The sequence below is a fragment of the Neopelma chrysocephalum genome, unplaced genomic scaffold, assembly GCF_003984885.1.
Source record: "Neopelma chrysocephalum unplaced genomic scaffold, ASM398488v2 Primary Assembly neopelma1_24, whole genome shotgun sequence".
Taxonomy (NCBI): domain Eukaryota; kingdom Metazoa; phylum Chordata; class Aves; order Passeriformes; family Pipridae; genus Neopelma; species Neopelma chrysocephalum.
In genome coordinates this window covers 32,663,391-32,679,120 of record NW_020897693.1, presented here as the reverse complement: position 1 = coordinate 32,679,120, position 15,730 = coordinate 32,663,391, and the positions used below count along the sequence as shown (strand labels likewise).

The 15,730-nt window shown below is 37.6% G+C and overlaps 1 protein-coding gene across 9 annotated transcripts in view; it reads right to left on the bottom strand.

Moving 5' to 3' along the window:
- Window positions 1–15,730, bottom strand: part of MIPOL1 (mirror-image polydactyly 1) — a 195,361-nt gene that overhangs the window by 23,278 nt on the left and 156,353 nt on the right. For all 9 annotated transcript variants that reach the window (XM_027671033.1, XM_027671016.1, XM_027671025.1 and 6 more), the window contains one exon: window positions 15,002–15,232. In XM_027671033.1, the coding sequence (XP_027526834.1) occupies window positions 15,002–15,232 (231 nt within the window). The remainder of the gene's footprint in view (window positions 1–15,001; window positions 15,233–15,730) is intronic.

Below are 15,730 nucleotides of genomic sequence, written 5' to 3'. Positions count from 1 at the left end.
TCCCTTCCCTTCCCTTCCCTTCCCTTCCCTTCCCTTCCCTTCCCTTCTCATTTTCCACTTGGATGAACTTCATAAAATCTTAAATGGAGTACTTGTTTTCAGGTGTTTTCTGTCAATTCAAGGAAACAAATCACATAGAGAAGAGAGGCTGCTGTGATACTGGTCTTGCTCAGAAACCAGTCATTTGGATAAGATCATTGACTCAAGAGGCTGGAGGAAACTGGTTCAGCTCTATTTTCTGCATGAGGGAACCAGGCCCCAGCTGCTTCCCTCTCAAGGGAGTAGCACTGTGCTAATGCTGGGTGCTGGGGTGTCTTGTTCTCAGTTTCAAAATTTGAGGCTGCTCCAACTGAACAAAACACTTAAGTGTTTACTGGATTGAAGCCTGGAATTAAGGGTATGACCTCACAGTGTATGACCTATCTACCACGCTACACAGGTATTGCCCTCCTACCTCTGGGTGGTTCAGCAAATTTTGAATTATTCCTATTCCTCAACTCAGGTACTATTTTTCTCACCTCAAGAGCCTGCCTTTTGAACTATAATTTTTGTCAACTCACTAAAAATATTGTCCATTGCATTTAATGGTGATGTACCAGTATGTAACAATTCCTTCATAAATGGCCATAGCGATAAAGAATACATGTGGTTCTGATGCACCAGACTGCCTCTCTCTTCTTAACAAAGTTCCCTTCGCATCCTTTGGATCAGAGACTGGATGTCTTTCTAAATGACACACTGGAGTTCAGTGATAGTTTTTAACCTGATGAATAAAATTTAGTGCCCTCTGTCTGTCAGGTGTCTGGACTGACTGGTATTAATCATTCTTTCTGGTCTTAAAACACAAGTCTTAGAGACTGACACAGGGTTGAACTGACTCACTACAGGCACCGCCACCAATTCCCGCCTGCACGACACTGTTTGTAATGTCACTCCAAAAAGTATCTTCCATTAAACTTGCAGGCCTTAGTCTGGCAGGGCAAACCATTCTGTCTCTGAAAAGCACTGTCATCAAACAAGCATTCCTACCAAATCCCTTTCAGAGTCTTCTCAACCCAAAAGAGTAATTCTGTATATGATTAAACTTAGAAGCAAATACAGCCAGTTGGGCTTCTGACAGCAGCGATATTTCAAAATAAACCTGGTTTACCCAGGCCTTGGCTAAAATATTAAGCTTTTGTGTGTGGTCCACAATAACTAATCTTGTCAAACTGTTTGTTCTCTACCTTCTGTTTGGAAGACTATGAGCTAGCTCACCAATACTATTCACCTTGTGCCATCACTAACAGTAGGAAAAGTGAGCAGTAAACTCAGTTGGTCTATTTTGACAGCATTTCACCCTACTTTGCATTGATGTAGGTTGTTACACAGGATAATGCAAAATCAGGACTTTGCTTCTGTGCTGGATTTAATGCCACCTTGTGAAAGGTATCACTATGCTTTCAAATGCTTTCTCAGGACAGCATATGCTGACTGCCAAAAATAAATGATCTTATGAGAAAGAAAAATAAACCCTGAAACAACTACACTGTATTTCAGTACATTGAAATCTACAACATGCTTATCATACAAACCAGGCTCCTACTATTGGATGGACCATTCACATCTGAGCATGTGGCTGATATTAAAGTTAAAAAATTAACAATAGCTGAAAGAGAGGATATATTGGCATATTTAAAGCCAAATGATACTCATCAGATTATTTAATCAGATCACAGAATTTACCCCAACTACTTCAGCTTGAATCCAACAGTTTATAGGGCAATTTTATGCGACATTTACTACTTGTAATTGTGCTAGAAAAAACTTTTCTATGCATCCTTCCATAAGCTTGAATTACTTCTAGCACTGATAAGTACTGTTTCCACACACTTGGTATCACAGCTAGTCTCTTTTTTAGGAGACATCTTGACATTGAAGCCTACTCCTTACAGTGGACTCCTTACATTTCCATGAAGTTTGTGCTGATATGAATAGGCAAGGGTTTCTTGGATTTTCTTGCCAAATACTTCCTGGAAGTCTGTGTCATCTGCTTAGGAAAAACTAGCAGTTTTACCTTACGCTAATACATCTTCCCCACAGAAAGTATTCTGCCATAGCATTTATTCATTTGAAGAGGGAAAAATATTAATTCCTAACAACTCCCTAAGAACACTAGTCCTGCCCTTTGGCAATGATTTTTGGTATCATTAGAGTGCCATGAATCACAGGCAAGCTTATTTTGGCTCTGAACTATATCTCACCTCCTTCTTGAGAGCAATACAATCTCAGAAAAGCAAATACTCTTTGCTTTGAATGCTCAGAACACGGAGTGATGGTCAAACTTTTAAGTAAAGCTTTTAAAAGGGAGACATCAGGTCTATTTTGCATTATGTGTATTATGTGGCAAAACAGCATACAGAGAAGTGAAATGATTGGTGAAGCTCAACCAACCAAGAACACCGAAAAGCCACACACATTTAATTTTATGTATAGGTAGTCTTGATCTGACCTGGGTTCCTCATGTGCACCAACATAATAATAATAAAAGAGTATTCTGCTGAATTGAAGCATAAAATTGCTGGATACAGAGCCCTTCTCTCTCAGTTTCTCAATCTGTGTTCTGAACCATGTCAACTGGCAACAGCTCACCAGTTTTCTTATTCTACATCCAACTGAGGTGTATTTCAGGAGATGAAAAAAGGACCTACTTTATATAGGATTTTGGTTTGTTCTAAATCCATCTTCAGGAATATTTAAAAGCAATGTCAAAAATTGATTATCAAAAACAAACAGCATTTCAATATGTTTAAAACAACAGGATTCAGGATGCAGGATGAGCAGATTAATATACATTTACAGATCTCCAGAGGACGGGGTTATTAAGAGACTCTAAACTTTAGAAGTATTACTCTGAAACCATCACATTACACTTTTCTGCGTGTTTCAAACAAGCCTTTCTATTAAGGCCAACTCTGAACCTCTCAGCTGCCTATTCCAAGGCAGTCCCACCTCTTTTGGATATGTTCTGGTCAAGTCCTGTTTACAGTGGGTTTGTACAATTGCAAATACTGATGTACTACGGTGCTGGTTTTGGCTGGGGTAAAGCTCATTTTCTTCACAGTGGCTGGTAAGGGGTTGTGTTTTGGATTTGTGCTGAACACAGGGTTGACAACATAGAGATGTTTCTGTTATTGCTGAGCAGTGCTTACACAGAGCCAAGGCCTTTTCTGCTTTTCATGCTGCCACGCTGGCAAGGAGGCTGGGGGTGCATGGGAGGTTGGGAGGAGACACAGCTGGGACAGGTGACCCAAACTGAGCAGAGGGATATTCCATACCATATGACATCATGCTCAGTATATAAAGTGGGGGGAAGAAGGAGGAAGGGGGTGGTATTCACAGCGATGTTGTTTGTCTTCCCAAGTAACTGTTATGTGTGATGGGGCCCTGCTCTCTGGGACATGGCTGAACGCCCGCCTGCAGGTGAATAAATTCCTTGTTTTGTTTTGCTTGCATTTGCAGATTTTGCTTTTCCATATTAACCTGTCTTTATCTGAACCCATGAGTTTTCTATCTTTTACCCTTCCAATCACACTGGTGGGGAAGTGAGCAAGTGGCTGTGTGGGGCTTGGCTGCTGGCTGGGTTAAACCACTACAACTACTCAGGCTATTTCCCAAGTACCTCCCATCAAAGCACAGCTTTGGCAGACTCCTCTTCATATCATAAACAAAAAAGACAACGTGAGATTTTTTCTTGATTCCACATATATTTTACAAACTTGATGCAGACATGCTCGCTCTGGGCAGCTCTCAGTTAGGTTCCACCTTCCTGAGGTGGTTCCACCTCATGACCAAAAGCAATCTGGAGCTTGCGGAGAGAAAATTCCTTCCTATAAACCATTACAAATCCTTACACTTCACACTGAAAATAAGAGACTTTACATAGGTTTGATGTATTTTATCATCAGTGTTATATGGCCCAAGCTGGAACGACTTCCATATCACTGAGAGGACAAGTAACAATGGAAACGGGTTTGGATGTAAAAGCAAAGCATTTAATTAAGTTCCTACTTGTGGTAAGTCCTTCATAATGGGCTCTGACTGCCAGCTGAAATCCCCACCACTCTGGTGGTTTGAGGGCAACTCACACTTGGGTCATGCTTCTGAAAAGTATTTCTAGAAAAAATAAGAGCAGTCTTCCCTCAAAATCTAACAAAAATCCATGGACAAAATATCGTCTCCTCCTCTTAGTGTTTGCAACATACTACAGATAGATGTCATCAGCATGAAGCTTGTCTATTATGGTGATGGTGCAACAGGCCCCTATGCAGTGATAAAACCAGAAAAGATGCCTAACTGCACACAAAAAAAAGGGTTTCTAAAATATCAGTTGAGACAGCATCACAGATCAAATTGTCTTCTACACATTTGTGGTGCTCCTTAAAATACTTCATGGGCTTTCTAATGTATTATCAGCCATTTAAGGCCATTAGGGTAAAAAAAGCCTTTCCACTTCTAAGCTTCAGTAACCTCTCTCCAGTAGCTGCTGGACAGACTGTCTCCAATTGTCTTCTGCACCATTCTAGCAACACAATTCACGTGAGATTTTTTTTCACTGGCCTTCTGGACCTATTTTGCTCCATGATGCTGCCATCCAACTGGAAATGAGCTTCTCCTGCTCCTGGGAGGTGAGTGAATTCCCAACCAAGACTGACTCAGGAGAGAAGTGGACCTTCAAATAATTTTGAGGACAGCTTTAATTTAATTCTTCTGAAATGCAAGCTTGCATACTCAGGCCTTGGTGGCAATTCTGCCAGGTGGTGACATGAATTAGACTGATTTTAGGAGAAAAACCTTTTAATTTCTGCTGATGAAAACATAAAAATGTGGCTTTACATAAAGAGTCAAAAAATTCTTCAAAAGCATAGAGTAAAATCTCTATGTAAAAGTGTAAGAGTAAAAAGTGAAATATCTTTTGAGTGCATGACTTAGATATGCCTTTTATCTGATGTGCATCTGTTACATCCCTTAAGTAATTTATGATTATTTTATCAAAGACTGAGGTGATAGAAATGGATATATTATGAGCCACAGAATAAAGTGCTAAATAAAACAATTTTGTTATACACATCTCCAATACCTGCAGTGTCTTTCATTCAAAGGCTGGATTCTGATACTTTCTATGGGCAAGAATTCCATGATCTGAAGCTGAAATGATAAAATTTGGTCGTAAAGATTTATGCCTTCCTACAGCTTAGTGTTTAGATCTATATCCTTATACCCACATGACAGTAACTTGCCAATAAAACAGCAGTGGCAACGATGAGGTTAAAGCTCTTGTTAGCTCTCATAAAGAGAGCTGATGCTGCACTTCTACAAAATCTTGTTAAAAAAATTAACTTTATAGAAAAATCTGGCTATTAATTAATGACTCAATGTTAGATTAGAAACATGAACTGCAATTTTTTCCTCAGATACATAGCCACTGCTTTAGTAAAGGTATACTTAATTTTAAGCACTGGAAAAATTTGAATGATTTCAAGTTTGCTTAAAATTAAATACCTGCCTGGCCTAGTCAGTTATTTCTATTTGTTGTTGTAAAGAACTGACCCAGCAATTCTCTGAAATGTTATACGTAATTCAGAAGCTTCAGAAAGTCTGGGCTTTCTTTTTGAGCTTCTGCATATACTTTTACAGTATTCAATCTTTTGCATATGTTAAGAAACAGTATGAGTATTAACAGAAAGAACCGCAAATTTATTTTTATTCCTTCAGCCAAGCCACAAATAAATGACTCTTGCAAACAAACCAAATACTATTTAGTAACGGCAATGTAAATGCCATGGACTTATTTTATTTGGATATAAAATATTAAAGTAAATGAGTATTTGCTGTGACACTCGTTTTATCGCCTTGGAAAAAGAAAGCAAGTCTGAGAAAAAGTTTTCCTGCTGTTCTTCAAGGAGCACTCAATCTGCTGTTCAAAGTTATTTAATAATTTGTCATAGAATGGTTAACTATAAGCTTACAAATACTGTGTCAGCATGCTTCTTCCTATTGGGCAAACAACTTCAAAATCTAATTTGTTTGTGTTATTGGTCTTACTAAATATTAGTCTTTGCAAGTCTGGTTTACACCATTGAAGTTAACTATGCCAACATTCTGATTTTGTTCTGAAGTATTCCACAACAAGCTGATATTATACAATACAAGGCCAAGAGCTAGCTGATCCAATTTACTGAGTATACTTAGTGTATTTTGCTACTGATAAATCAATAAAACCATGTTGTAATCTACAAACTTCCACCTCTGTGAAGCGGCTATAAGTAAACTGTAAATGAACACACAGGTCAAAAACTGGATGCTGTGATTATGTTGACTCTGAAAACATTTGACTTTCATAGAATACATTTTAGTGTTTGAGAGAATAAAGTTTCAGCACTGCTTTTATTTTCATGAAAGGTTGAGATAATAAATATTCAAATGACAATAAATATTTGTGTTTATGTTGTAACTACCCACATTTTAAGAAAACAATATCTGCACTGCAATCCCCAGTTTACAGAGGTTAAGTAAAAGTAAACCATAGCTACAAAAAGAAAATAAATACTCGACTTAGACTGTATGTGCAGTTTTGCATTCTTCATCCATGTGAAACTCCCTGCAGCCAATGGATATCTTGGCTGTGCAAGGAATGCACAAAAGGCATACCTGACATTCCCTTTAGTTGGGATTTCTTGTCTTAATTCTGTTAAGTGCACCACTGAACATAATCCTCGCATTGATCATAAACTGTTGGATACTACAGGTCTCATTATAATTTATGACACCCAAAATATCCATGAGAAGGATATGCCATAATCTCCTCTGGCAATATCACACATTATAACTGTATGAGACTTTCGGTACTGATACCACAACCTGCTGTATTAAGGGCCATCTTCAAACGAAAAGAAGATGTCAAAAGATATTGTGAATTATTCATACTACAAAGGGTCTCAGCTGCAGCAATTCTGAACATCACCAAGGTTGTCTTTCAGGACCCTGGTAGAACGAACAGGATCTGCAGCTCCACATGTGCTCTGGACTGACACACTCCTCCTCCAGACTGCACAGAGAGCACTGTAGCACAGTAGGATGGGATTTACAACAAGTAGTTTAAGAAGAAAGGTGCTCTAAACTAGCCAAATAGGGCTGTTTTCATTCTTTCTTTTTTCTTTTTTTTTTTTTTTTTTAAATCTCAGTCCATTGTTTTAAGTATCCCGTTTTAAGCTGTCCAGAGGTTCTCAAGATGCCTTCTCTAAAATTAACACGAGGCCACTAGTGTTTTTTAAGGTGAAAAGATAACAGCAGTGCTGCCAGTCCTCCTTTTCAAAACAATTATAAAAAAATAATACTATCAGATAGAATATTCAGCCAAGCTAAGGAAAACTTGGTTTTAACCCACATCTGCCACTTCTCAGGAGAGCAGTACGCTCCAAGGCTGAAGAGACTTTTGTACTTTTCTTTCTAACGTCATGAATTTCTACAAAAGAAACATACGAAATGCTATTAGACTTAAAGGTCTGATTCTATGGGTGGTGACCAAGGATGCCCACTTGGAAAATGGGAGATGGATGTTCTGATACTGGCTCTGTATTTATGTTCAAGAGGCACTGGATAAAACTGAGAAAAAGCTAAGTCTTGCTTCTAAGAGGTGAGTAGCCTATTTGCTCCTCTCTGATCTGAGACACTGGCACTATTTTCTGCAGTGTGGTACTACTTCAAGGCAAGGAATGGAGAGCATCCAGATCAAACCTGTGTGGCTGTAACACCCCTCTGAGGCACAGGAGATACGAACCAGGATCTCCACAGATGGAGAAGGAAATTAAGATCCATTTTGTCACAGCCTGGAGGAGAATCCCTGCTCTCAAAAAACTTAGAAAAGTAGGGCTGGAACAGGGGCACATGCCAAGTCAGCTTTTGAAAGAAATATCTGAGTTCACACTGCTCTGTATGGATCTCAGTTAAACCAATGTGCATTACTCTGACTCGGCACATGCTTCTCCATTTGGGTCTTCAAGGAAACCAGGCAGAAAACACAAAAAAGACAATTGTTTTACAACTTTTTCAGTCGGAAGTTTTCTGCTTATGCTGATGCAAGTCCTTTCTCCTTTGGGTTGGGAAGTTATCAGTATTAGCGGTACTGAGTTATCAGGCATTCCCTCCATCACAGCCTGCAAATTTGACCTGGACTGTAACATGAAGTATGCAATTCAAGAAGTGGAAGTGAAGTGTCATTCAATAAAGGGAATATAATTCAATGCAGAAAATACATTTCATTACAGATTTCCAAAAGTTATATATTTCCTTTTGTACTGCATGAATAATACGTTAGCCCTACCAAGGGAAACGATATCTGCCTGGTGATACAGAAATGCAGTATAACTTCAACAGTCCAGAGAATATGCCAATGATGACTGAATTTGTTCAGCTCACCTTAGATTCAAATACTAGTTCAACATTTTACTTCCTCTAGACCTAGAAAATTGATTTCTGTCTATATGTTGAATTTCTCTAAGGCTGAACATAACCTTACTGGCTTACACAATTCTTTTGTTACAACAAACAGGTATCTGTACAAGACTATTTAATTCATCATTTCACCATGCATATTACTGCAGTCTGAGGGGAACTTTTCTGAGAGGAATCACTAGCATTAGTGCAGAATTCTAAGTATTTAAATAAATTCTGACCCTACTACATATTGCTTTCGGTTAGATCACGCATGACTTTTTTCACACATTTCAATCAGTCCTAATTCATCACTGACTACTTCCAGCCTATTGCCTCTAAATCCAGTACATTCACAGTGTCTGTTACTGCTACTCCAATGGTAACATTTTCATATATGATACGAAGTGATTGTTACTAAATTTTGTATTTTGGACTTTCCCATGTTCCTATTCATGTCTTGCATGCCAAATAAATTTGCATCAGCTCTGCAGAATTCTTCAGGGTATGTGGTAGTTTTGCGTGTCTGGGAATCTTCCATCTGGCTAGTGTGGGTTTCCTAAACACCATAAAACCCTGCCTGTGGAGACTGTGTATCTCTTATGGGCCCCATGGAGCTTATAATCTGCTTTTAATCATTGTATGAGGCAGCCAACACATCAGTCCTCATCAGGCAGTTTTTTCCATGTTGAATCTCCTTTAATGAGTTTTGATCCAATTCTGAAAGTCCAGAACCATTGCTAATTTGCATAGTATGTTAGACTGCTACAAAAATTGTCTTCCTTGGCTCCCCATTTCCTTCCATACAAACTCTCATAACCATTGACTTCTGTGGATTGCTGTAGCAAGTAACAGATTCTTAGCACCTTGCCCTCACTTGCTTGTCTTTTGAATGTACCCACCAGCATCTGTTTCTCAGTAAACTACAAGCCATATCCTTAACTTGGACAAATGAATGCAACATAGTGCAACAGAGCAAAGTCAATGTGCTGCAACCAAGAAACTACCTCTATATCTACATTCTTCAGCAAGACACCAGAACTTACTTTACATTTCAAAATGCCAGCACCAGTTAAATTATTCCCCATATGATATTAAAAGATAACCAACTATTCAAACCCAGCAGAATTTCACAGCAGCAAGCAGGACAGTGGTTTTCACTAAAATCAAAATCACTTCTGACTTGTGCCAAATTATTTACTGACATAAATCAGTAAAACTATTAATTTCTATGATGTTGTACTCCTAGAATTCAGTATTTAATGTTTTGATCTGACATTCACTGGAATACAGTTCTGTAAGTAAAAAAATAGGAAAGTCTCAACATCTAAATATAAAATCTTAATAAAGTAAGAAATCAAATAGTATTTATTGTTTTGAAAGGAGAAAATAAAAGAAAGCTGTCTCAAATTTAAACCGAGTTCTCTTAACATTTGGCGGTTCCTTCAAAACAAACAGCTTTAAGTCTCAGTGAATGTACAACTTGTTTCTTTTGTGCAGTGCTTCTGACTGCAATTTCTAATTAACTAGCTCCATTCTTTTCTACAACAAGCGACTGAACGCAAACAAGCTACAATGTATACGTCAACTAAATATATGTAGGTATGATTTTAAAAGGGAGATAACTAGTTAACAACATTTGCATGTTGCAAAAAGGCTCAATTAGTATAATTCAGAAATCTTGCTTTTAGCCTTTTCCCTGCATAGCTGTCCTGTACTGAATACAATCTGAACACTAAAGATATCATGTTTGCAGTTAAAAATCTCCAGAGACTTTAGACCTACACATAGAGATACTTATTTCACTCTTTTCTGAGACACTGACCTGTATCCTCATTTAAAAATGAACACCACATCTTTATGTTATTAAATCTTTATTTTGATCTATTAGTATTCACCAAAGTGCCATTTTATACAACCCCTCGCTGAATAGGCTGGAGGTAACCATCTGCAGCTTTAGAGTCTGCGTTTGAATTGATGAAAAGAGCTTTGTGTTTTCATTGCCAAGTTTGATTCTTCCAGTCATTAGACATTCCCCTCAGATCGCATCAATGAAGCGGACTCTCTTACACCCATGTGTTAAATTCTCTTCCCCTCATGGTTTCCTTTACCAGCTATACTCCAGAAAGACTACTGGGTCTTAGCCACATTCTTCTCACAGCTGTGTTAAAAAAGAGCATCAGAGCTTCTTCCCAAAATCCATATGTGTATCTGGTCAGTCCCCTGTCGAAGGGTCACCCCACATTGTGGTGTGATTATTCAAATATTCATTCTTGTTCTTGAACTGCACTGCTCAGATCATTCTGGGAAAGATTAGACCCTCCAGCCAGCACTGAGGAACGTCCTGGATGTTGATGTGAAACATACACAGCTCCTGTACTTGGAAGGCAGATTAGTTGGACTTGCAGAAGAGGGGGACAATAGCTACTTAATAAATGCTTGCTTCTTATTTCTTTCAATTTTTTTTTGCATTCTTTTCAACTGTGTCAACTGCTTACAAGAACTGTTTGCTTTTGTTGTGCCATCGATCAACTTAATTATCAGCACCAGCTAAGAAACTAAGTGAACAACAACAAAAGCAGAGAAAGCATGTTCAGAAATCCTAGAGGGAAATTCAGGACTAAAAAAAAGAAAAAAAAAGGGTGTGTTCTAGTCACAATAAAATTTAGGTGGTCAAAACCGCAAGGGGTAAAGCAAATGTCATTAAGTCTAGAATTGCATTTATGACAGATAATAATTTCCTTTGATAAAACTGTTTATTCAGTAGACCACTTAGTTTTCTTTTATCCAAACCTGTAACTTTCCTGACTTCCTCTTCAGAAAAAAAAAATCAAAAGATATCTTTAATAACAGTTAAGGACAAGTAAAGCAATAACTTCTGGTTTACATCACTTTCATATTTGCTTTATTCACAATCAGAGCTACCTTGTCAAAATACACAAGCAGCATGCCTCTCACCATTTATGCTTATTTTCATACCTGCACGTTTTAGCACTGCACTGTTACTTTGTGGATTTTGTCTATTTTTAGAGGATTTCATAGAAATTCTACCCACTCACCCTCCTCTGCCATCTTACACAGCTATACGAATGTGCGAGTGCATCTGTGCTCACACGCAGAGAGCTGTGCTTTACTGAGCCAGAATCATTAAATTATGACAAAAAAATAGAAGCCCTCAATAGACAAATTGCATTAAAATTCACTCCAGTAACAAAGCTGTTGCAGAAAAATAGAATGTTTCCTGGAAAAACCACATCAAAAGTGGCCTCAGCCTTCACTGATAATTGGCTAATATTGATTTGGTATTACATTATAACCTTCTCTGATCTCACTGACATCAGCAGCCACTCCACAATCCCAGAGGTTCCAGCCGGAAGGACAGTTTTAAAATGTCTTGCTTCCTCTGCTGGCAGAGGTATTAATTAATTCACAGGCTCTCCCAGCCACCTTCTCCAGGTCAGCCCCATTTCCCTGTTGGGGCTGCACCAGCTGGCTCCTGGCTTCTCAGGCAGGACAAACTTGCACTATACCAACACTCCTGGAGAATTCTGTGCTGCTGTCCTAATTCTTTGCTTGTAACCATGAATTAGAAACATTAATTAAATATAGAAAATTATAGTAATAGCCATTCTACAGAGTATTGGTTAAAAATATTATCATGCAGATCATCATAATTTTCTATTGAATAAATATGTATTGTGTTATGTGTGCATTTATTTACATAGACCATAGTTAAGATATGTACTTGCTTTATAAACTAAATAGTGCTCTTTTAAGTCTAATGTGTATCTTGATAATGTTTCAAAATCAAAATAGATTCAAACAAATGCAGCTAAATCTGTGTGGTGACTTTCTGAGCATCAACATTTTCTGTTTCACACCATCACCCCTGTTAGGACAGTGAATCATCTTCACAGCAAGAGCACACAGTCTCTCATTTATATCTCACACTGCTGTGAGCCAATGTGAGATGTTCACCCTACTTCAGTATAAAAAAATTTTTACTATGTCCAAGTTCACTATAAGCAGATTCAAATATATCCCCCTTCTGGTTCACAGCTGCTGTTTCACGTGGGACAGGATCCAGAAATTTTTTAGATGCTTTTTGTCCTGACAGAAAACACAGGACCACTATTCTGACTTGGATCTCATGTTTAGAAAGCAACAATTGTCAGGGGATACACAAATGGCTGACATGAAGGCAATGTCATAGAGAAATTACATCTCTGTTTCAAGCTCTACATATCATGCTGAATGCAAATGGTGAATTTTTAAAGAATATTACAAAATATTTTAGTGTTGCCAGAGAACAGATTAGCAAAGGCATAGTGAACAGCAGTGAATTACATTGTATGAAGATACAAAGTACATCTTTTTTCAGCATTATTTTAATTATTCCAATTACGTTCTTCCTTAATGAAGGTCATAATTATTTTCCTCTCCTGGTTTTTAACTGTTGCTATTTTACTGAATAATATTGAGAAACTAGTTTATATAACTGATAAAACTACTTCCCTCATATGTCGGAATTCAATTTTAGTTGCGCATTTAAAAGAAGTCAAGAAAACAGATATTTCAGAACTCTCTTTAGACTATGAATTGTAGTGTTACATTTTAAACTACATTAAACATCCTTGTAAGGCAGTGCTAATAATTAATACTGCTGTAATTAATACCAATTCTACTCATTGACAGGTTTATAAATTGTCAGTTCCTTTTTGAAATGTAGAACATCCTACATTTTCAAAATAAAATGCTAAGCTAACAAATGAGTTCCTGCCTAATTGCCAAACAGTGATTTGTATGAAGCAGTTTTGGTTACAAAGAAATTGGGAATTCTCAGCCCGGTTTCCCTGCTGATGAGTACGAACTGTCTGTGTAGCTCTCCCAGAGGTGTCAGAGGAATCTCTATAGTGTCACACAAGGGTTCTTAGCTCAAAGTAAACACACTTTCCACAAACTCAGCTGCTTAATCTGTTTGCAGGTTGAATTATAAGATGGGGGTGGATGACTCTGGGTGCTGGGAAGACGCACAGAGCATTTCCACAGTTTCTTGGCAAAAAGGGCAAGCTATTGTCATCAAGAGACTTCAACCAATTGTTTAATTTTGCTATAAGCTCAGTTGTCTGATCTTAGCAATGATGAAAACTAACCTGACCAAAATTTTCCCAAGTAGTTTAGCGTGTTAAATAACATAAATACTTTTCACTATAGAAGTGCATCACCACTACTTTAATTCGGTTTGTGGCTGCACTTCTACTCTAGCCACTCCAGGTACACAGGATTAAACAAGACTGTTTCACTGTTTCACTAAAAAAAAAAAAAAAGGCAATGAAAACCCAACCTCCACCTAATTATCTGAGGCTAGTAAATGTTTATAAATAAAATTACATGTAACAACTTAAAACAGAAAGGTTCAATCAATATTCTCTTTACCATGCTTTCAATTATTTTTTCATAGGTTTATGTTTATCAAGCTCACACCCTTTGAAGTCTCAAATATATCTAAGTGCTCAGAATAAAGACCTGAATGATTATTAAACCGCCACTGGAAATTTTAAAGAGGTGATTGAAAATATAAATTTTCACATGTAACTATCTTAAGTATATTTTATGTAGTTACAAATAAATGAAAAATATAGGAATACTTTTTTTTTTTTTAAATAGAACTCAGCACGTATTTTTTTAAAACAGGAAGAACTCTTGTTAAGTCCTTGCAATATATTAAAAACCAATTTCTGGGTACTCTGTAAATATGCTGCAGACATTAAAGCTGAAGACAAACGTAGACAGGACAATTTGCATCAGTTCAGCATCAACCACTTTGGAAGGGTAAGAGAGTTTTGCAGCTGATGAATGTAAAGCAGAGATGAGAAGTGCCAGACTGGCAAGAGGCTCTGCCTACACATTTGCCCATGTCCCAGCATTGAGTCTTTCAAAGGCTTATGAGCTCATAATAACAAATATGACAATAAGTACTCCAGTAGACATGAACTTCAGGTTTTGGAGTTCAGTAACCTTTTAACAGGGAATCTTATGGTGGGAAAGAGAGTTCACTAACTCAAAGATTTCCTGTAGCTCTCAGTGAGATTTTGAAGCCACCTCTAAACCACCTCATCAGCCCTTACTACAGCATGAAACCTGACAGATGTGTAACAGACAAAAAATGAGAACCTTAATATTCTACTGTGCAATTATAAAGGCAAATACTCTGTTGCCATAGGATTTCCACGGGGCAAAAAGACAGTGAAAATCATTCATAGGAGATGGAAAGACTTTCTCTGTGCCTTGCACATGCAGAAAACAATTTCCATAACAGTACAAAGAGGCACGCTAACTTGCCTAATAATGCAAAACTGCTAAAATGATCAGCTTCACACTGAGTAGGTAATGAGCTGACAAAGAAGGAAGAATTTTAAAGGATGTTTTCTGAGTTCTGCCACACTTTCAGTTATAGATAAAATACTAAAAGAAATAACATTTCATTTGGTTTTCAATTTCAATTTTTGTTGGAATGCAAGAGACTTACTTTTGAACTTTTTCATTGGCCTCCCGCGAAGCTTCCAGGGCTTTCTGGAGCTTCATCTCTGTGTCCTTTTGCTCTGTTCGAGTTTGCTGCAGCTGAGCTGCCAGATCTTCAATCTGGCGATAAGTTAGGGTCACAACATCCTCCCTGCCAAGCAGTCCAGCTTCAGAAGTACTGAAAGCACAGGTAGTCTGACTCTTTAGGCTCGTTCCTTCAGACAAAGACTTGTATAAGCTGGGAAAGCAAAATCATACACATTACTAAGTTTCAGTCTAAGGCTGAGCTGCAAGAATACTACACTCAGTTTAATTAATACTTTTAATATTGCCATATACGGACTCACATGCACTACTAGTAAAACAAATTTTATTTCAGAAGTGACTGAGAACAAAAAGAACAATCCATTTCCAGAAGTATTCTAGGAGTACATAACAACCATTGCAATTTTAAAAAATAAAAAAAACTATTCAGCAAAAACTTAAAAGACAGTATTTTTCAGCTGTAGCATCTTGCTGATCACCTTTGAGCTGCAGCAAAAAGTTGTTAGTGCGATTTACATTACGTTGAATTAATCAGTGTAGGTTACTGATGTGTTATTAATTCATGTTACACAGGAGTCGCTTTTAGCAAGCAGCAGACTCAACAGCTACAGGGAGTTTATTTGCAAAATGAGATTTTTCAATACAATGAAAGGAATAAAAAAATACAATGAAAAAATGAAAATAAATAAAT